Source organism: Oncorhynchus keta, chromosome 8 (assembly GCF_023373465.1).
Source record: "Oncorhynchus keta strain PuntledgeMale-10-30-2019 chromosome 8, Oket_V2, whole genome shotgun sequence".
NCBI classification, from domain to species: Eukaryota; Metazoa; Chordata; class Actinopteri; order Salmoniformes; family Salmonidae; genus Oncorhynchus; species Oncorhynchus keta.
The window spans coordinates 19,443,591-19,466,217 of NC_068428.1; the positions used below are offsets into that span (position 1 = coordinate 19,443,591).

At 43.9% G+C, this 22,627-nt stretch overlaps 1 protein-coding gene across 2 annotated transcripts in view; it reads left to right on the forward strand.

Moving 5' to 3' along the window:
- LOC118386951 (sodium-dependent multivitamin transporter-like) overlaps positions 1 to 21,653 on the forward strand; it is a 47,874-nt gene extending 26,221 nt beyond the window's left edge. The window contains exons 1-16 of one of the 2 annotated variants that reach the window (XM_035774984.2): positions 13,062 to 13,433; positions 13,929 to 14,073; positions 14,879 to 15,360; positions 15,707 to 15,772; positions 16,032 to 16,083; positions 16,261 to 16,328; positions 16,448 to 16,602; positions 16,737 to 16,877; positions 17,007 to 17,136; positions 17,772 to 17,860; positions 18,063 to 18,175; positions 18,416 to 18,483; positions 18,661 to 18,747; positions 19,071 to 19,273; positions 19,428 to 19,653; positions 19,816 to 21,653. In XM_035774984.2, coding sequence (XP_035630877.1) covers positions 15,013 to 15,360; positions 15,707 to 15,772; positions 16,032 to 16,083; positions 16,261 to 16,328; positions 16,448 to 16,602; positions 16,737 to 16,877; positions 17,007 to 17,136; positions 17,772 to 17,860; positions 18,063 to 18,175; positions 18,416 to 18,483; positions 18,661 to 18,747; positions 19,071 to 19,273; positions 19,428 to 19,653; positions 19,816 to 19,995 — 1,926 coding nt within the window. In that variant the 5' untranslated portion in view covers positions 13,062 to 13,433; positions 13,929 to 14,073; positions 14,879 to 15,012 and the 3' untranslated portion in view covers positions 19,996 to 21,653. Of the gene's footprint in view, positions 1 to 13,061; positions 13,434 to 13,928; positions 14,074 to 14,878; positions 15,361 to 15,706; positions 15,773 to 16,031; positions 16,084 to 16,260; positions 16,329 to 16,447; positions 16,603 to 16,736; positions 16,878 to 17,006; positions 17,137 to 17,771; positions 17,861 to 18,062; positions 18,176 to 18,415; positions 18,484 to 18,660; positions 18,748 to 19,070; positions 19,274 to 19,427; positions 19,654 to 19,815 lie in introns of those variants that run through there. The other variant, XM_035774983.2, reaches the window with a different exon arrangement.
- The last annotated feature ends 974 nt before the right edge of the window (positions 21,654 to 22,627 follow it).

The window sequence follows — 22,627 nt, forward strand, 5'->3', positions numbered from 1 at the left end:
AAATCCCCCACATGAAGATTGACTGTCCCCGGCTAAGGCCTTGTCAAACAAACATTTCAAGGTTGCGTCAGACTTCTGCAGTGTAGCAAAATTTTGTGGAACATCCCATTGCACCTCTAACCCAGACACATCAGCAACAGGTACAGGGGTTCCCACATACTTCTCAAGACGCCGCTGGCGGCGTGACTTTCTGGGCCCTTTGGTTCCCCCCTCGCACAGACTATCACACAAGTCAGGCAGAGGTTGTAAACCAGCTTTGGCCTGGGCACGAGTGACAACTGAACATGCCATCTGAACATCAGACTGGCAAACTGACTGCTCATATAGCTGACCCCCCACACTTCCCAACAAATCAGAGAGTACAGGCACATCCCTCCCCAAAATCATCTCAAAAGGTAGCTTCTCCATTACCCCAACTTTGAGGAGGTATTTCTGACCCTGAATCTCAACTGTGAGCTCAGCTGTGGGCTGCTGTGACTGGTCACCATGGACACATTGGATCAGTGTCTGATGACCATAATCAATGTCATTAACAGGTACATTACCTTTTCTGATCAATGACAGGGAACTGCCGGTGTCAATCATTGCAGTAAGACTTTTACCATTCACTTTTACAGGTACCAAGCATGACCCTTCCCGAGTCTGTCTATTCTGAACACCATCCCCCTCTCTGGGTACATAACAGTAACCTGAGAGCTTGGATTTACGTAGCGGACACATTGAAGCTTTGTGCCCCTGCTGCCGGCAGTAAAAACAGGTCAGACCCCTCCCATCAGAGCGAACTGCATGATCCCTTACCTCCCTCCCAGACACATAACCCCCAGAGTTACCTCCACCATCTCTGGCGTTTCTGATGTCCCTTGTGTCTCTGAGACTCCTTGGAGCGGGTGCTGCAGGTTGTGGTGGGCCCCCTTTACGTGCATTAAGATACTGCAGTGCAAGCTTGGCCGCCATAAGCCCGTCCTTGGGCTCGTGCTCTCGGACCCAGGTTCGAATGTCGTGTGGTAGAACTTGTAGAAGTTGCTCGAGGATGATGACCTCCCGATTTCGTCCTGTGTCTTCTCCCCGGTCGAACCCATCGTCGGTAGAGACCCTTGAGGCGGTGGTACGTCTCTGTCGGCGACTCACCCGATGGCGTTGATGCAGCTCTGAAGCGTTGATGGTAGGTTTCCGGTGAGATGTCAAACTTCACCAGCAGCGCTTCCTTCAAGCCCTTGTAGACATTGGACAGCCCCTCATCCATTGCTGTGTAAGCCTCTAAGGCCTTGCCCGTGAGCAATGGGACAAGCCTGCAGGCCCACTCTACCTCAGGCCACTGCCACGTCTTAGCCATGCACTCAAACCTCAGCAGGTAGTTTTCAATGTCCTCCCCCTGCTGGTATGAGGGCATATTTGGCTCCTTCCTCAGGAATGCTGGAAGATGGACGTTAACACTGCTGGACTGGTCTCCTGGTGCTGGCCTCATTACTGCTTGGGGTGCCTGCTGTGGAGTTGAAGTCCCTGCTGCATCGAGCCTTTGTCGTCCTGGTGTTGGAAGACCCAATCTTGGGCTCTCACTGACGAGTTCCGCCTGGTGGGGAGCTGTGAGGATAGATTGGCGTAGGCCACGTAACTCCTGCTTGAGGTCTTCGTCCCTCCTCTCAAGGCAGGTGAAAAGTTGCTGAAAAAGGGTTACCATGGTTGGGTGTGGTTCTGGTCCCCCAACTGCTCCTTCAGTCAGCAGCTCACCCAGTTCTGGTTGTCTTTGGCCCCGAGGTCGGGCTCCTAGTTTCTCATACTTGACCTCTTCTTCACCAGACGATTCCATGGTATTCCACCCCGGTTCAACTTCAGGTACCTTTTCTGACAGTTGATGCTGTTGCTGAGAACGCAATCCTGTACGCATTCCTTTACCTCTCTTGTTGGAATTCACTGATTTGCGGTACGCCATCCCACCACTGCCACCATATGTCACGTAGAGTAGGCCAGAAGGCTAAACTGGATAACCTAACCTCTATCAAAATAAAAAGATGGCGGAGCCGCAAAAGTTCTTCTGTGCAAAGGTGTTTATTTACAAGTGATTCCGGAACAAAAAAACAACAGTACTGCCATCAACATCTACCTTATGGGACATCTTAAAAACAATGCTGCCCCATCCACAGCTCAATCCAAAAAATGCCTCCCCATGACTGAAAGAGAGGCTCCTTTTGTAGGGCTAGCCCCTCCCCTCAGAACAATTAACCCTGGTTAATTAATCAATTAACAATACAAACCTACATTTTCCATGAACTAAACATACTAAAGGATATACATTGCAACACGGTTTTAAACAATATCACAACATAACATTTACAACATTACATCACTACTGACAATATCTTTCAATATGCCCATATGCATTAATGAGCCATTTGGGCCAGGCACTATAAAGCCAACCAATTTCCCTTAGCTCGGGTCCTTTTCCAGCATACCCGGAAGCTACAGAGATGGAGAGAGAGGAACAGAACAAACAAACAATGCGCTCATCCACAACATTGATAAGTACAATAATCATTGTATCTCTCAAATATGAACATTGACAAGTGTGAAATGCATGCACCAAGACAGAAGTTAATTTGTGTGTCGACCCACATTGTTAACTTATCTTATAATGGCGCAGGGAGGAGTGATGAATATGTGTGTGTTAAAGAACCAAATGCTGCCCGCGGCCAGTGACGGACTTCTACGTCACAGTTAAGAAGCAGTGCGGCTTGGTTGGGTTGTATTTCGGAGGATGCATGGCTTTCGACCTTAGTCTCTCTCAAGCTCGTACGGGAGTTGTAGCGATGAGACAAGATAGTAATTACTAACATTTGGATACCACGAAAAGGGGGTAAAATAAAAAAGAAATAATTTTTCTTGAGAAAGGAGTATCCCTTAGCCAGATAACATTCGCTATTAATTAGCGTTGAGTTTGGTCCCTCAGACAAGGTTCTAATCTCGTTCCTGGTACTTTATAGTACAAAAACACCAACTCATCCAATGGCATATATCAATTGTCAATTCTAGATACTCCCATCTCAAGTAAACCCCTCTTGAGCCCACTCCTGGACAAGCTCACTGAGGAGAGTAGTGAGCCTCTAGGTCATACACTATCCCAGGATAAGTGTAACATCAGAGAGGACATACAATGTTTCCAGACACTGCCATACACCTCCCCCCAATGGGAAAAGAAGGGAGTGACTGGCGCACAGACATTGTGGAGACAAGTAATTGGTTCCCCATTAATCACGCCATCCCTTCACATGGTTTAATAATAGGTGAAGACAATGTTCCATTCTGCTATTTCTGATATTCTGCATAGCACCAGGGACATGTGAAAGACCAACCTGACCTCTCCCCTCTTTGGGCCCCAAGTGACTGAGCCCCAGCTGAGGGAAAAGTGCAACTTCCAACACTATAGTCCAAAAGGATACATTCTAATGACTAATTCTGATTCATCCGCCACAATATCTACATAGGCGTACAGAGGCCCATTATCAGCAACCATCAGAATTATACCAGAAGGGAACATATCCGGATCCTTGGAGTTATGGAGGGAATTGAGACTGCAGTCAACCCTGTGAAATTTGTCTCCGACATGCTGGTGGAAGTAATGGGCAACAGTGTCTTTGACAAGTCGCCGGAGCTCTTCCCCCAAACCCAACTCAGCCGAGTGGCCTATGGCGATCAATCATTACCTTTCATCATTACCAAGACAATGAATATGCTAAGCGCTCTGCGAGGAGCATCAACCTTCTTTCTGTGGCCAAGATCTATACGATTCTACCCGGACCTGAGTGCCAACCTCGTGAAGATTCAAACTGAATTCAAGGATATCAAAACCTGTCTCAACAAGAACAGTATAACGTTTTAGCTCCTACACCCTGCCGGTCTTCGTGTCTTACAAGGGAAGAGACCATTACCTTTGAGACACTGGCCGAGGTTAAAGCATTGTATTTCCGGCACCTAGAGTAAAGTTGATAGAGGAAGGCTAGCGGCCCGACTGGCTAGACATGTCTGGCGGAATATGTGGCTGGATGGCTACTTTGCTAGCATTTGCTGGCTGGCTGGCCACGGACTGATTGTCCTGGGTGGCCGGCAGGCTGATATGACACTGACATTCACTTTGAAATTGCTTTTCACGTGGAAGCAATGTTTTCTCATTCCGAGGACATTTTTATTTACATTTGTCAGAGATTGGCCATGTTGGCTACATCACAATCTCATTGGCTGGCTAGCTGGAGATGGCTGGCCACATCGACTGTTTACTAACGAGCTGGCTAGCTAATGTGACATACTATTTTTACATGGCAACAAGTTGATTTGCTTTCATTCGTGAGCTAAGCACTTCATAATTTCTAGCGGCTAGCTAGCTGAGCGATAGCTTGACATATGGTCAACTACCTAGCTAGCTACATCTGAAATCAACTGCCTGGAGACCTGTATCCATGTAAGTAACATTGGATGATACTCGTAGCACGTGTTAAATAGCTGTGTTTTAAGTGTTTTTTTATATTTTTGTTTGAACTAAGTTAGCATTAGCTATTTAATAATGCAAAAACTTCAGCATTTTACTCTGGTTAATATCTTGTTTTCATATGCTTTCATACGTTTGGAATGACATTGATTGTTTGATTTAGTGGGAGTTTAGGCTTTTGCCTTGTGGTTCACTGGTGTTGGCGTACTTTGGTCTCGTGTTTGCGGGGTGCTGCAGTTTGAGTATCGGGTTTCACTCCGTGTAGTTTTGAGCGCAGATAAGTGGTGCGGCAGTGGGGACTTGGCGTGGAACACGCCAACAACACAACCCATATTTGAATTTCAAAAACTAAAACCATTGTATTTGGGACAAATCATTCACTAAGCCCTAAACCTCAGCTAAATATTATAGTGAATGTGGATGTTGAGCAAGTTGAGAAGACTAAACTGCTTGGAGTAACCCTGGATTGTAAAACTGTCTTGGTCAAAACATATTGATACAACAGTAGCTAGGATAGGGAGAAGTATGTCTATAATAAAGAGCTGTTCTGCATTCTTAACAGCGCTATCAACAAGGCAGGTCCTACAGGCCCTAGTTTTGTCGCACATGGACTAATGTTCAGTCGTGTGGTTAGGTGCCATAAAGAGCGACTTAGGAAAATTGCAATTGGCTCAGAACAGGGCAGCACAGCTGGCCTTTGGATGTACACAGAGAGCTAACTTTAATTATATGCATTTCAATATTTGCTGGCTGAAAGTGGAGGAGAGATTGACTTCATCACTACTAGATAGGTATTGACATGTCGAATGCACTGAACTGTCTGATTGAACTACTGACACACAGCTGGGACAACCATGCATACCCCACAAGACATGCCACCAGAGGTCTCTTCACAGTCCCAAAGTCCAGAACAGACTATGGGAGGCGCACAGTACTACGTAGAGCCATGACTACATGGAACTTCATTCCACATCAAATAACTCATGCCAGCAGGAACGTTAGATAAAAATACACCTTATGGAACAGCGGGGACTGTGAAGCAACACAAACAGACACATGCATACAAACACACAATAACGTACACATGGACTTTCTGTTATAGGTAAGTGGTAGTAGAGGCCTGAGGGCACACTCTTAATAGCATGTGAAATCCGTTATGAATGTTTTTAAAATTGTATAACTGCCTTAATTTAGCTGAATCCGAGGAAGAGTAGCTAATGGGGATCCATAATAAATAAAAATACAAATAGGCCAGTTTTGACTAGGGTTGTGGCGAAATTTGTCAGCGGTGATTGTCAAGCAACTAACTGTCAGTCTCACGGTTATTGACTGTTAATTAACATAAACACATTTAGCATCTCGTGGCTTCCACACATAGCCTACAAGTCACTGATGCAGACCTTTGGAACATCTACATTTTAAAAAGTCTAATAAATCCTTGTAATATAGCCTACACCTTCACAATAAATCCATTTATTTTAGACAGATATGAAGAAAATGTAGTCCATTTCAAATTAACAGAATAGAATACCCTGAGTTGTCCTTATGTTATGTCCTGATCTGGCTATGCCGTATGTCTGTGGGCTACACTAGTTCATTTAGCATACAAGATTTGCTTAGAATTACGTGGCATTATTTTTTACTATGAAGAATACAATTGAACATAGCTGAATAAAATAGAAAGGATCTTTTCTCCAAAGGATTTGAGCGAGTGCGCACATGTGGCTGTTGTGTTGAGCGGTTAACAAAGAAATAGGTATTCCTATGTGCTTAATTTAGTTATTAATGTAACTTTAGTTGTTCTACAAACATTGGGCTATAGGTTTTGATTTTTAATACATTGTAAGGCTGCATGATGCAACTCTAATGATTTGAAAAAAGTGCTTTTTTGCACCGGCTGTACACTGTCAGTCTTTCATTCAGAATTTGAGAAGCGCTTGATAGTGCCTCGAATTTCCCGGTGGCATCCCCTTTGTGTGGCCATAATGCACCCTAAAAGAATCCATGCCTTTTGCAGCCCTTCTCCATAAATACTGCCCGCTCTGAAGCACCTCTCACTCACACTGCTCTCCATCACGTGATCGGGTCATTCTCACAGGCTACAAGTGAAGACAGACACATTGGGAACGCAACTACGCGCATCCTTATCCAATTCCGAGGTGCATATTGAAGATATTGGAACTGTCCACATTTACTTTTCGTCAGCCAACAAGGTGAGTAGGCCTAATAAACAGCAAAAGTACTAACCTATGTCAATCTACTATCCCCCATAGTACAAAAGTTGACCAATTCTGTGCGATAAATAAATATTCCAAACATCATCTGGGACAGTTGTGGGATGCAATAGATCCGAATTAGTACAACCACTAGCATCAAAAAATATTTTTTAGTAATGAGGCTGATGCAACAGGTCAGAACGCAACGGCTTAAAATGTTGATAAACTATTAGGCTAGTTCTTCACATTATAAGCGCAGCAATGCGCACACGGCAGTAGGCTATAAGTGTGAATGTTCCATTAGCTGGAAAACACCATTATCAAAAGTGACCATGTGATTATCCATGAAATGCTTTTATTATAAAGGTGTGTTTTTATGGTGAAAATTCTTCCCCAAACTTGAATCTCATCGCTGCTTATGGATGCCAGTTAGGCTCTACACCCATTGTGAAGCGGAATAATGTGCTTCATTTTAAGTTGTTATTTGGCAACTTTAGTTGCGTTACAAACCTTGTTCTGTCTTTCACACCTGTGTTTGCTTGTAAATGTTTTTGCTCCTAATTGGGATGATGTTGATTTTATTAACAAACATTTATTTGCTGCCTCAACTATTTCATTTTTGGAGGTGACATGAATTGTGGGATAAGACCCAGCCTTGGATCATTCAAACCCCAGATAATTATCTCCCTCAAATTTGTGAGCCAGGCAGGATGAGTAGATACATGGAGATTCCTTTTTCCCAGTAACAAAGATTTATCTTTTCACGTGCACCACTCCTATTCTAGGATAGACTACTTTTTGGTAGATAAAGCCCTTCTTCCCTCTGAGAATGTAGAATATGCTGCCATTGTTAGTGACCATGCTCCTCTTTTGCTTGACCTTTCATTCTTATTGACCTATACAAATCGCTCTCCATTGAGACATAAAATCATATTTACTTTCAAACTATTAATTCTACACCGTTTTATTGAATACAATTGATGTCTATTTAAAACAGATTTAATCTCTCCATCTACACTTTAGTTTGTTTTTATAGGCAATCAATTCCTATTCCTCTCAGTAAACGGAAAATGAAACACATAACAGCTGATCGATGCCATTCTGGAATTAGATCAACAATACTCCACCAGAACTTTACAAAAAAAGGTTGAGTCTTCAAACTCAGGACAATTTACTATCCACAGATAAGGCTGAGCAGCAGCTACTCCATGCATGCGGTTTGGTTTACAAGCATGGAGAAAAGGCTGGTTGATTTCTAGCTCATCAACTCAAGTGCAAATCTGCTTCACCACTGATCCCTCAAATTTACAATACCTCAGGTGTTTTAACAGTTTATCCCATTGAAAACAATAATATTTAAACATTCTTTTCAGATCTTTACAACTAAAGAAAATGAAATGATTCATATTTTTTGGGACAATTTGGATACTCATTAGTACAGAGCAGAGAGAGGAAATGTTGGAATCATTAAAACTCGTTTTTCAACCACTCCACAAATTTCTTGTCAACAAACTATAGTTTTGGCAAGTCGGTTAGGACATCTACTGTGTGCATGACAAGTAATTCTTCAAACTATTCTTTACAGGCAGATTTATTTAACTTATAATTCACTGTATGACAATTCCAGTGGGTCAGAAGTTTACATACACTAAGTTGACTGTGCCTTTAAACAGCTTGGACAAATCTAGAATATGGTGTCTTGGCTTTAGAAGCTTCTGATAGGCTAATTGACATCATTTGGGTCAATTGGAGGTGTACCTGTGGATGTATTTCAAGGTCTACCTTCAAACTCAGTGCCTCTTTGCTTGACATACAGGTTCAGGAGTAATGCTGGGAAAGGTACTTTCTTGTATACTGGAGCCTTAGAATGGAATGAGTTGCCTCTGCCCATAAAAACAACATTCTCTCTGGGCAGCTTTAAAATAAAGTACAAATATGTTTGATGTCTTCTGTGCCCATATGAATAACCCTTATGATGTAATTGGAATGATGAGATGGATGTTCTTCTACTGCCGTACGATGTTCGATCTTGTCTAGCCATCTTGTCTCAAGAGGACCACAATGGAAATAAGTCCCAGACTTTGTTATCCTCGATTTTATTCATATGGCTTTTTCAAGTTTTGTGTGCTTGTTTTTTGAAAATGGTTGAATTAATAAACTAAAACTAAACTAAAAGACATCATGGGAAGATCAAAAGAAATCAGCCAAGAACTCAGAAAAGAAAATGTAGGCCTCCACATGTCTGGTTCATCCTTGGGAGCAATTACCAAATGCCTGAAGGTACCACGTTCATCTGTACAAACAATAGTACGCCAGTATAAACACCACGGGACCACGCAGCCGTCATACCGCTCGGAGGAGACGTTCAAAGTACTTTTACGTACTTTGGTGCGAAAAGTGCAAATCAATCCCAGAACAACAGCAAAGGACCTTGTGAAGATGCTGGAGGAAACGGCTACAAAAGTATCTATATCCACAGTAAAATAAGTCCTATATCGACATAACCTGAAAGGACGGACGCTCAGCAAGGAAGAAGCCACTTATCCAAAACCGCCATTAAAAAAAGCCAGACTATGGTTTGCAATTGCACATGGGGACAAAGATCGTACTTTTGGGAGACATGTGCTCTGGTCTGATGAAACAAAAATAGAACTGTTTCGCCATAATGACCATCATTATGTTTGGAGGGAAAAGGGGGAGGCTTGTCAGCCGAAGAATACCATCCCAACCATGAAGCACGGTGGTGGCAGCATCATGTTGTGGGGGTGCTTTGCTGCAGGAGGGACTGGTGCACTTCACAAAATAGCTGGCATCACGAGGAAGGAAAATGATGTGGATATATTGATCTCAAGACACCAGTCAGGAAGTCATAGCTTGGTCACAAATGGGTCTTCCAAATGAACAATGACCCCAAAGCAAACAGCAAAGTTGTGCCAAAATGGCTTAATGACAACAAAAACAAGGTATTAGAGTGGCCATCACAAAGCCCTGACCCCAATCCTATAGAACATTTGTGGGCAGAACTGAAAAAGTGTGTGAGAGCAAGGAGGCTACAAACCTGACTGTTACACCAGCTTTGTCAGGAGGAATGGGCTAAAATGCACCCAACTTATTGTGGGAAGCTTGTTTAAAAATTTTTACAAAATTGAACCTTTATTTAACCAGGCAAGTCAGTTAAGAACAAATTCTTATTTTCAATGACGGCCTAGGAACAGTGGGTTAACTGCCTGTTCAGGGGCAGAACGACAGATTTGTACCTTGTCAGCTCGGGGGTTTGAACTTGCAACCTTCCGGTCACTAGTCCAACGCTCTAACCACTAGGCTACCTGAAACGTTTGACCCAAGTTAAACCATTTTAAAGGCAAGGCTACCAAACACTCAATTAGTATATGTAAACTTCTGACCCACTGGGAATGTGATGAAAGAAATAAAATATGAAATTAATCATTCTCTCTGCTATTATTCTGACATTTCACATTCTTAAAATAAAGTGGTGATCCTAACTGACCAAAAACAGGGACTTTTTACTGAGGTTAAATGTCAGGAATTGTGAAAAACTGAGTTTAAATGTAGTTGGCTAAGGGGTATGTAAACTTCCAACTAATGTATACATACATTTTACATGCATGAGACTTTCATATACAGCAATCACATAACAACAGTACATTACTGAACATAATATCTTTAATCCCACCCAGCAGCCACTCTCAACCAATCCCACCTATCACCATAGACTATCCTTGTTTGGTTTTCATGTGCCATATATTTTTCAATTGTGCTGTGATGTTTTACATACATACCTTTTGAACCTTTTCTAATCGCGTAGTATCCACAGATTATGAGCTAAAGATAAACTTTCCTAGGAGGATTATTATTATTGATTGACTGACTGACTTTCCAAATAGCTCCAACACTGCTATTTGTAAGGTAAATTTTAAGTGAATTTTGTGATTATTATTAATTTTTTTAAACTATTCCTGAACCTGTGACCAGAAACAAGCTACATAGGGGCAATAAGCTGACAAGGTACAAATCTGTCGTTCTGCCCCTGAACAGGCAGTTAACCCACTGTTCCTAGGCCGTCATTGAAAATAAGAATTTCTTCTTAACTGACTTGCCTAGTAAAATAAAGGTAAAAGAAAGAAAAATACCAGAATAAGTTATCTACTGATTCTGTCTCTTCACAGCAAAAATCTACAGAGCTGAGATTGTTGTATGCCCCATATAAATAGCATTATGTTGGTGGCAACAGAATTATTATTCTGATCTCTTTTGACCGAAACTGCTTTTGTTTTAATGATGAGTATTGTATTGAGTGGCCTCAAAAAGTGCATTTAAAGGTGTCCCATACAATCAGGGGATCTGCTTTACCGACAGTGCCTTCGGAAAGTATTCAGACCCCTTGACTTCTTCCACATTTTGTTACGTTGCAGCCTTATTCTAAAATTGCTGTGGATTTGTTTTTATTTAATCAATCTACACACACTACCCCATAATGACAAAGTGAGGGGAGGTTTTTAGAATTTTTTACAGATGTATTAGAAATAAAAAACATACCTTATTTACATAACTATTCAGACCGTTTGCTATGAGACTTGAAATTGAGTTCAGGTACATCCTGTTTCCGTTGATCAGCCTTGAGATGTTTCTACAACTTGATTGGAGTCCACCTGTGGTAAATTAAATTGATTGGACATGATTTGAGACACCTGTCTGTATAAGGTCCCACAGTTGACTGTACATGTCAGAGCGAAAGCCATGAGGTCGAATGAATTGTCCATGGAGCTCCGAGGCAGGATTGTGTCAAGGCACAGATCTGGGGAAGGGTACCACGACTTAATGACAATCGCCCCGTAGCACTCACCTCTGTCATCATGAAGTGCTTTGAGAGACTAGTTCATTAAAACCTCTTAAGGATCTGCCCCTTTTTTCAATTTTAACCTAAAATGACATACCCAACATTAAGAGGCCAGCGATGAGAAATGTGACAGGAATGTAGGAGAATATAACACATGATCTGGTAAAAGATCATCCAAATTGAAAAACAACCGTTCTTTTTGTACCATCATCTTTGAAATGCAAGAGAGAGGCCATGTATTATTCCAGCCCAGGTGCAATTTAGATTTTGGCCGCTAGATGGCAGCAGTGTATGTGCAAAGTTTTAGACGGATCCAATGAACCATTGCATTTATGTTAAAGTATTTTGTATCAAGACTGCCCAAATGTGCCCTTTTTTTATGAATAACTTTTCATGTTCAAAATTGTGCACTCTTCTCAAACAATGGCATGGTATACTTTCATTGTAATAGCTACTGTAAATTGGACAGTGCAGTTAGCTTCAGTTCTTGTTCATCTTTCTGCCAATTTCAGATATGTCTATGTCCTGGGAAATGTTACTTACAACCTCATGCTAATCGCATTAGCCTACATTAGCTCAACCGTCCCGTGGATGGGACACCGATCCCGAAGAAGTTTTTAAGGATCGTAGCACCTCCACCTTACCTGACACCCTAGACCCACTTCAATTTGCATACCGCCCCAAAAGATCCATAGACGAAGCAAACGCCATCATATTGCAGACTGCTCTATCCCATCTGGACAAGAGGAATACCTATGTAAGAATGCTGTTTATTGACTATAGCTCAGCATTCAACACCATAGTACCCTCCAAGCTCATCATTAAGCTCGAGGCCCTGGGTCTGAACCCCGCCCTGTGCAACTGGGTCCTGGACTTCCTGACGGGCTGCTCCCAGGTGGTGAAGGTGACTGTGTGAACAAGGAGCACAGGAGGGGGCTGAGCACGCACCCTTATGGGGGCCCCGGTGTTGAGGATCAGCGGAGTGGAGGTGATGTTTCCTACCTTCACCACCTGGGGGGCTGCCCATCTCGAAGTCCAGAACCCAGTGGCACAGGGCGGAGAGGATTTTGGATTGTAAAATCTGTCAATCCTCCCTTAGCCTCTCTTTGGCTCAAAGATTTGATGCGATTCCTAAAATTAGAACAAATAAAGTATACCATTAGAGGGTCAACCAACAAATTTTATTCCACCTGGGACACGATGATATCTTATTTTAAACACCCCCAAAGGCTTTCTCCAGATTAGTACTCTTGGGCCCCACCCATTGCGGTTCCAGCTATATGGGCCGATAAGATCACCTGAAATTGTTAGGCTATTAAGTTTTTGCTTTGTATTTAAGAAACATTATGTTGTAAACGTTTTTGTTTTCTGATATGTCCCTCAATGACTTTGCCTTTATTTTTAGAATGTGTTTGAAGGCATTCTGGAGGGGGTTAAGGGGAGTCAAAAATGGGAAACGTACAATATCTTAATCTTTCATTAACTGTGAATAAAAATATTACGTATAAAAAAGGCAACATGAGAGGATCATTTACTGTCAGACATACTGTGTCGTCCTACTTTGAAGTGTAACCTGGAGTGAATGAGGAGAAGGTAGTTTATTGTTAACACACTTTAAACTACTGCATCCCTTGGAATCTAGGATTTATGATGATGATTGCACAATGTAAGGACTGAAGTCATGGCACTGACCCCTCACTTACTTACACCAGCTCACCCTCTCATAACTTCACACACACTCTCTCGCATTAACACATGACCGCTTGCTCTGAGGACTAATGGAATGAGAGCTCAGCGTCTCACCAGATCTCCTTGACTCGCCTCGCTCTGCAGGAAGCTGCCAGTTATGCAGGACAGGACAGTTCAGATCAGCTGGAATTGGGTGTGTTGTCAAAAGGCACGTTGTGTGAAAGAAAGTATTGCATGTTTTGACTGGTAGAACAGTGAAAGTGATTAAGAGTGTGGTGGGTCCTGATGTTTTGACTGGTAGAACAGTGAAAGTGATTAAGAGTGTGGTGGGTCCTGATGTTTTGACTGGTAGAACAGTGAAAGTGATTAAGAGTGTGGTGGGTCCTGATGTTTTGACTGGTAGAACAGTGAAAGTGATTAAGAGTATGGTGGGTCCTGATGTTTTGACTGGTAGAACAGTGAAAGTGATTAAGAGTGTGGTGGGTCCTGATGTTTTCAAAGTTGATAATACAAATATTGTCAGTAAGTAGAGACTGTAAATTATAGTTTGTTTAGTGGCAGTGCAAACGATGGGTAGGATCAAGTTTGGTATTATAATGTGCCCTTATACTTTTAAAACAATAACCTAGATGTTCGGAATGATTATTTCTGTGGTAACTGTTATGAAAACCACTTTATGTTGTTGCAGGTCTTCCCTTTGCCTTCTACAGGGGCTTATGATTGGCGCCTATGAGGAAGACACTCCCACAGCTTGGCTATTATTAAGTTCCAGGTTCTGTGTGAGACGGCCAACCTCAGACCACCGTTCGCCAGCCAGCCCAACCACTGACACGGTAAGACCTGCTTCAAGCGTATCAATTAGCTCTCTCTCTCCCTCACTCTGCCTCGCTCCTCTCTCTCTATTCCCTGTCTTGTCTATATTCCCCTCCCTCGCTCTCTTTTCCCTCATTCTCTCCCATGTCTATTAGTTATTTAACTATCAGTATTCTCCCTGTCCTGTAAATGCATGAGTCGAGGTCACAATAGGATGTTATCCTTGCATCAGTGAGGTGACGTAAACGGCATACTGTAAATACTGTAGGCATGCCCCAATATAATGCCTGTCTGCTCGCTGAGGGAGTGAGAGACTGTGAAGACCTCGGACACTGCGATCTCTGTCAGTTGCACTGTGAGGTGAATGTATCATTGTGTGTTAGGCCGCTGATTAACTAACTGTTGTGATGTTAAGGAGTTAGGCTAGGTCAGTCTGCCCTGGCTCACACTCACTGTGGTCTGTGTCAATAGACCGCCAACTGTCAGTGTGTTGGAACCTTGAGAACTAATGCGCATTTGATTAGCACTTTTATCAGCAGCGACTGTGTTGCCATGGCAGACGGACCTACCGTAGAGAGGATTTACCATGGGTTTCAATGTTCAACTTTTAGCCGTTACTGAGATGCTCTGAAATGGAAGAGTAACCAAGTGGAAAATGAATAGATGTGAATTATATTTGGTTATAGGGCGGTGTGAAATGTTCCCATCAGAGCACCTACTGTATGCATTGCGTGTATCTAGCTCTTCATGCTTGTAGAGAAAAACTAAGAGCGCAGGCGATGTGAATAACTACGCTCTCCGTCTCCCAACTCTCCCTCACTATAGCATTTTATCCTTTCACTTCGGTGTCTGGGAGGAGACCTATAGGTGAGTGTCCACTAACACCGTCCTCATCCACCCGGGCTGCACCACCCACGGCCAAGCCCACCTCCATTCCCAGCCCCTCACCCCGCGGCATCATGGGGGACGTAGTCCAGATGCACTTCTCCACGCCGGACTATGTGATCTTCGCCCTGCTGCTGGTAGCGTCCACGTGCATCGGCCTGTTCTACGCCCTGTCTGGCGGGCGCCAGCGCACCACGCAGGAGTTCCTATTGGCCGACCGTTCTATGCGCTGCCTGCCCGTGTCGCTCTCGCTGCTCGCCACCTTCCAGTCAGCCGTGGCCATCCTGGGAGTGCCCTCTGAGATCTACACCTACGGAACGCAGTACTGGTTCCTGGGAGTCTCCTACTTCCTGGGTCTGCTTGTCCCCGCCCACGTCTTCATACCTGTCTTCTACAGGCTCCGCCTCACCAGTGCTTATGAGGTGAGCTCTAAACCCTAACCTTACCTAAAGAGGGAACCGTGTCTGTGAATGATGAGGAGTTTGTGTGCAGCGGTGTATCTCGCTGTGCCTCTGTCTCGCCAGAACCCTGACAAGGGAGGCTAGTTGAACGCAAAAACAACATTCTCAACATGTCTGCTTTTTCATTTTGACAATGGCTAACCAGAGTAGCGGAACCAGAGTACAGCAGACGAGACGGTGCCCCGGCCCTTAGAATCTCCACTTCTATTGGGCTCAGAATCGACCGTCACAGATGACTAAGGCTCTATGATCAGTGGTAGACTTTAACATCCCTCTTTCCTTCCCCCGTCTTTTCTTCATTGTGTAGTATTTGGAGCTGCGCTTCAATAAGACGGTTCGCATCATGGGCACCGTGACCTTTATCTTTCAGATGGTGAGTGTATTTGTGTCCTCCAGACTGTTGGTAGTTATGTCTGTCTGTGTGTGTTCCTGGTGTGTTCCCACGTGACTAATATCCTGTACATGCTGTGCTCTGCAGAACAGGGACATTCTGTACAAGTAGGTACTCGCCCTTTTCCCTGTGAAGTTTCACCACTTGATGTGTAATTGATATGTATTTTAATCAACCACCTATGGCTCCTACTCAGTTTGCGTCCCTCTGAATTTGGACCGTTGTTTGACTGTCTCTGCAGGTGATCTATATGGGAGTGGTCCTCTATGCACCAGCACTCGCACTCAATGCAGGTAAAAGGATCTGTCATGTGTATTTCCTATATAAAGTGGTAGAATAATACCAGTTTTACTGAGTACGTTCGGTGAGAACTTTAGTACCTGTTCTGGCTTTATAGACGATGAATGACTGGTGTGGTGTAAATGTGATCCATGTTGGTGGTGTGTGCTATTGATACTGTCCACCTGCAGTGACTGGATTTGACCTCTGGGGGGCAGTGCTGGCCATGGGACTGGTGTGCACCCTGTACACAACATTAGTGAGTGTCTCTTTTTCGTCAGTGAGTTTTCAATTTAGCCACCCATCTCCCTACAACTCCGAATGCAATTATTATATACAGCTGGATACACAGTATGTATATCTTGTCTTGCGTGTCAGGGAGGGCTGAAAGCAGTCATCTGGACCGACGTGTTCCAGACCATTGTGATGTTTGCTGGCCAACTGGCGGTCATCATAGTGGGGGCTCACCAGGCAGGAGGCATGGGAGAGGTGTGGAGGAAAGCCATCAACGGCAGCCGCATCGCAAGTCTGGAGTGAGTCTTTTCCTTAGTGGACCTAATGAGACTTAAAACTGTCCCTGGACCAGTTACAGAGGATTTTAAAAATGGGCTACGGCTCTGTGTGTAGTGTTGTAAACCTCCTCCCCTTTGACCTGTGTCTCATGTAGCCTGAACCCTGACCCGACGGAGAGGCACACGTTCTGGACGCTGGGCGTGGGCGGGGTGTTCCTCATGCTGGCGCTGTACGGGGTCAACCAGGCCCAGGTCCAGAGGTACCTCAGCTCCCGCACTGAGAGGGAGGCAGTCATGTAAGCATCAGCACTAAACACCTGGTTTAACTGGATTCACATGAATTACATAATGTAAAAGAAACATTTTTTTAAATGAACAAACGCTTAGACACAATGGTAATATTATACGTTGTGGTGTGTCGCCAGGTCGTGCTACGTGGTGTTTCCCTGCCAGCAGGTGGTGTTGTGTCTGGGCTGTCTGATGGGCCTGGTGATGTTTGCTCGCTACGGTGAGGATAGCCCACTGGATAAGGGTTACGTCAAAACCAACGACCAGGCAAGTAGGACTTGCTACCTCCATAACAACACACTTAGTGGTTCCTCACTGTGCTGACATCCTGATGTGACTGTTTGGCTGTGGTTATGTTAAGGGCAGCACGATATGGGCATTATTATAATTGTTTTATCAAAGATTGCTATTTTTTTGTTGTTGCTATTGATCAACTCTTGGGTGAACTGTTGAAATCAGTGAAGTATAATGTCTTCTATTAAGAAGTAAAGTGGAAAGCGGCATCGTTCTTGTTTGGAACAATATGTTGACTGCATTTGACCTACAGTAACAGAACCGCATGCAAACTTAATAGTGAATCTAACAGCGAGATTGAGGAACTGTGCTGCTTGAGTGACAGGGTGTGGGACTTGGCGTGTACGCGAAGCAGCCGCAGGAAGAGAAAAAAAAACAGATGTTACACGTTTCAAAATATTGCGTGCGATAGGAATATTACACATATCAGTATTTCGATGTGAATCTGATTCATTTTGAAGCCCTAGTTAATGAATCTCTCTTCAGATCATAGACAAAGAAAGGCTTTTGTAAAGATGTTTGAGTTGAGGCCATTGTTTGGTTAAGTTCTCCTATAAATGTCATTTTGTCTCTGCTGATCCAGTCTAAATGTTCCTTCCGGTCTGCAGATGGTGCTGTACTTTGTGATGGATGTGTTCAGGGACCTGCCTGGCCTACCAGGGCTGTTTGTCGCCTGCCTGTTCAGCGGCGCTCTCAGGTACTTCACTTAACTGCCACTGCTACTGGCTCTCATGTGCTCGGTCTGTAATACTAGTCAGACCCCAGGGAACATACATTAATGTCATGGTGTTGTGGTACACCAGTAAAGGTTGTATTATGATACCATTATGAACACACTACACCACACAATTTAGCCCCATGACATTACTCATTCAGCTTCCCTCCCTCTTGTGTTGCAGTACCATCTCATCAGCGTTTAACTCCCTAGCGACGGTAACCATGGAGGACCTAATCAAGCCTTACTGCCCGGCCATGACGGAGGCCAAAGCCACACTGCTCTCCAAAGGCCTGGGTGAGCTGCTGTTTTTTGAGTGGCCACACACTGGCAGTGTTTATGAACAGTGGCAGGCAGTGTTCATATTTTATCAAGCTTTTTGTTAAGTTATTGCTGGAGTATAGAGTCCACAAACAAATTTAGACTTCTTTGTCCAAATACTGTGGAGGTGTGTTTATTTTATTTTTTCTGGTACACTATCAGGTTTGTACTACTGTGGTCCTGACCTGTTTTTCCCTTCCTGTTTTCTTCTCCCAGCATTTGCCTACGGGCTGGTGTGTCTGGCCATGGCCTACACCGCGTCTCACATGGGCTCAGTGCTGCAGGTGACTGACCCATGTCCCCTGCTGTCTTTGCTTTAGTTAATGGTTACTCCTCTACCCGGCTCCTCTATCCTCTACACCCCCCCATAGGATCACCTACTACTATCTTTGACAGAGGCTTCATATTACATAAGAGTAAAAGATGATAAACCTCTCTTTTTCGCTCTCTCTCTCCTCCAGGCAGCATTAAGTATCTTTGGGATGGTGGGTGGTCCTCTCCTCGGGCTCTTCTGTCTGGGAATGTTCTTCCCCTGGGCTAACTCCACTGTAAGTCAAAACACTGCCTTGGTAACACGGGTCAGGCTGGAATGTTCTTCCCCTGGGCTAACTCCACTGTAAGTCAAAATACTGCCTTGGTAACACGGGTCAGGCTGGAATGTTCTTCCCCTGGGCTAACTCCACTGTAAGTCAAAATACTGCCTTGGTAACACGGGTCAAGTTGGCTGGCATTGAGGGATACTAATGCAGAGGACATACGGGTTTCTTCACTGAACATTAACATATACTGTAAGATTGTGATGACTTTTTTTCCCTTATCTGTGGTGAATTAGCGAGATCTTTCTGAATTTTATGTAACTCTCTGTCCACAGGGTGCGATAGTAGGGTTGGTGGCAGGCCTGGTTATGGCCTTCTGGATTGGCATTGGGCATTTCGTGTCCCGTATGGCGGTGCCCACTACTCTGCCCCCCATCATCAACGGCACCGCTATGCCCCTCCCCAGCAACATGACCACTGCTGTCATGACCACCGCTGTCATGACCACTCTGATTACCTTGATCACCGCCAAACCAAAGTACAGTGACTTCTTGTCCTCATTGAATTGGTAGCATTGGAACCAGAACACCAGCATCAAACATAAAGCACTTGAACTGTATCCCTCCAAAAATATTCAAACTGTTTTAGGGATGATGATAGGAATCTGACCAAGTACATGTTTGTCTCTTCAGGCCTACGGGTGTGCAAGCCCTGTACAATCTATCCTATTTGTGGTACAGTGCCCACAACTCTACCACTGTGGTGATAGTGGGACTGATAGTCAGCCTGCTGACTGGTCCTATGAAGAAGAAGGACCTGACCCCAGGGACGGTGTACCCTGTCCTGGGCAACCTGCTCTTCTTCCTGTCTGAATGCTACAGGGAGATACTCTGTTGTGTCACCCCACTGCCACAGAAGGTAGGCTGCAGGCCTCCGAGATGGAGGATACCGCCTATGAACCAGTGAAAACCAACATACCAGCCGTAACATTTTTACAGAGTAGTAATTGTGAATGCCCTTTACAGTTATTGTGATAGCCACTCGCTGTTTCTTTTCTTCATCTTTCTAAATGTAATTCAGCCCAAAGCTATCGACACGCATCCTTACCAGATGGCCCGGAAGGAGAGCAATGGAGTGTCCCATCCCAAAGAGGAGGAGAAGACTGAGGAGACGGAGCGAGAGAAGGATGAGGACGAGGAGACCGCAACCCCTCAGCCTTCCTGCCGACTGGCTCACACGTTGCAGGAGACGGCCTTGTAGACACCCCCTCCCCCCAACACACACACACACAGCCCCCAGCCAAGTCCCAGCACTTTCACAAGCCCCCCTACTGCTCAGCTTTCTCTGCCCCAGGGGAGAAGATCCACATAGGACCGGAGGGCAATGGAGACTCAGGGTTCCTGGACATGACTTCCATCAAGCGCCACAGGGTCAATGTGGAGGAACAGGGAGTTTCACCTCTGACCCTTACTTCCTGGAGAAACTGATACACCACAAATCGCTGGTGGTTAAGAGAGTCAGAGCCCGAGTCCTTTGCTAGATTGAAGAATGGTATAAAAACGTGGTTAGTGGATGGGGGTCCAGGGGTATCTTGAATTCATTGGTACCTCATTAACGATGGCACTGGTCAGTTTTCCTGAACTGAAGTAACTGGAAATCACTAGTTATGAAACTGGAGTTTTGAGAAGAGCCAAAATGTCTGAATCAAGGTGGATTCCTGGATGGAGAAATACTAACGCAACACAAGTGGCAATCACGCTCCGAGCTGAGGAGAAGTCTCGTCATTGTTGGACTGAACCAAAGCCTGGACTGTGATTGTGTCACTCTGTGATTTCGTCCAATTATGATTGAAGGATTGTGGCCGCGCACAATGAGTTGTTCCAATGACTGTGAAAATGGACCCAAGTCTTTCTGTTTATCGAAGAGAATCAGGTAGCGACCAGGCAGTGAAGAGCGAGGTACTTCAGATGTAACTGTCACTGCATGTTATTTTTATAGAGAACATTAAGCAGGTACGTCAGATGGACTAAGAATATTACAAAATATTTGATGTCCCAGTAGACAACTTAAGGCATAGTGACCGTGTTCTAAGTCCTTTTCACATATGAAATTCGGTATCCTTGATCAGTTTCCTGAATTGTGACAATCTACAAAATACGTTTTGCTTTCTCAAGATCTGAAAATAACCGTTTCAGAATGTGATTTGCGAGACACATTCCATTCCACATGCCGTTAGGAAGCTAGCTTGTTAACAACGGGCAAGAAGTTTCACACGACTCACGCTGCTGCGTCACAATACCTTGTACTCTGGTCCTGGAACTTGGACCCGCCACTCACCCAGGTCCAGGATCAGTTTGAGCCAGGGCTGATTTGCGTTTCACATGTTTTATAGATCGGATCAGGTACCAAATGCTCTAGGATACGGATCATACAGAAATATGTGAAAGCGCCCTTAATCGATAGCTTTGGTTTCTTAAGCTCCGTACGTCTGTTTGCTTTACATGGCCTTTGTTTAACGTTTGCCTTTCAAGCTGCTATAGTAAATGAATACGTACTTAGATAAGAGCGAGATAAGTGCAGCATACAGATCCATAGAGCACAAGGGATCACCCTCATTTGCCATTTACTGGGATCATGTTTTTAGAGAGAGAAAGGCCATACTTACTTCATTGAGATAACCAGACAAACTGTTGGTTTGCGAGTGACAATATTGAATGTAGAATACCATGTCCTCTCAATCCATCCACACTGTAGATCCCATAGTTGTCATGAAGTGCCTCATCAGTAGTCTGTGTTAAATGTAGTTCTGTTAATTTGACAACTGATCAGTGTGTAATCAGGATTGTGATCAAGTAGACTTCTGCTATAATGATTCTCCATGTGTGTCTTGGATGTTAACTTTACGTACATGACTTTTGCCCCCCACTGCTTTAACAGAGGATATTTATGTCCTGTGACTGACAAAGTTGATGTATAGAGAGAATCTATTTAATTGTCTGATCAAATGGGACAGCATTGATTCCTGTTTTGTACATTAAGTTACTTGAAATGTGTATCTGTAATCCTACCCTTTAAATGAAGTGAAGCCCACCTCATTCCAGGACATGTTTCAGGTGAACTTAGTCCGATGTGAACAGATGTCAACTTGCCCAATGTGGGTTCATCACTGTGTTCTAGTAATACTGAAATACACTCTGAGCACCATCAAGACCAATTCTGTTGCTGTTATCTTTCTCTAAAGTTGGCATGGCCATCTACCTAGAAAATATGTGAACTGTAGAGCGACAGGTGCACATGAAGGCCAAAACAGTTGTATTGTGTTTGCTTGAATATTAAACCCCTACAAATCACACCAGGAAACTAACTCCAAGATCGAACACAAAATGTACCCGTGTAAAGTGAACCTGTAAATCATGGCCTCTTAAATGACCAATCCTGAGTAGTCTATAACCATAGCATCAATACCAAGTTACTATGAAGTGTGTTTAGTTTAGGGTACATTTAGAACGCACTTGGCCATGAGAGAGAAGCACTTGATCATTTCAAACGATAATAAATATTCTGACTCTATTTATTGTCAATATTTGTTCTCCCATTTGTATGAATTATTCCTCGTATGTATTCCACAAAACCATAAGCAGTGGAGTTTGGTCAACTACACTGCTTTGGCTGGGCCTTCATTTGATCTCTGTATTGTAATCTTTTTTAATGTTGTTGGATTTCATGGATGTTGATCGGCTCATCCTACCAGCACACTACACAGGGGCAGCTGTGACAGGTTGGAGTAGAGCTCCATTCGTTCACCAAACAGAATGTCTGTGTCCTGTTCATTAAGTCAAAATGGGAGTGAACGTTTTCAAAAAGAGAACAGAACTGAGCTTCCCTATTGGAA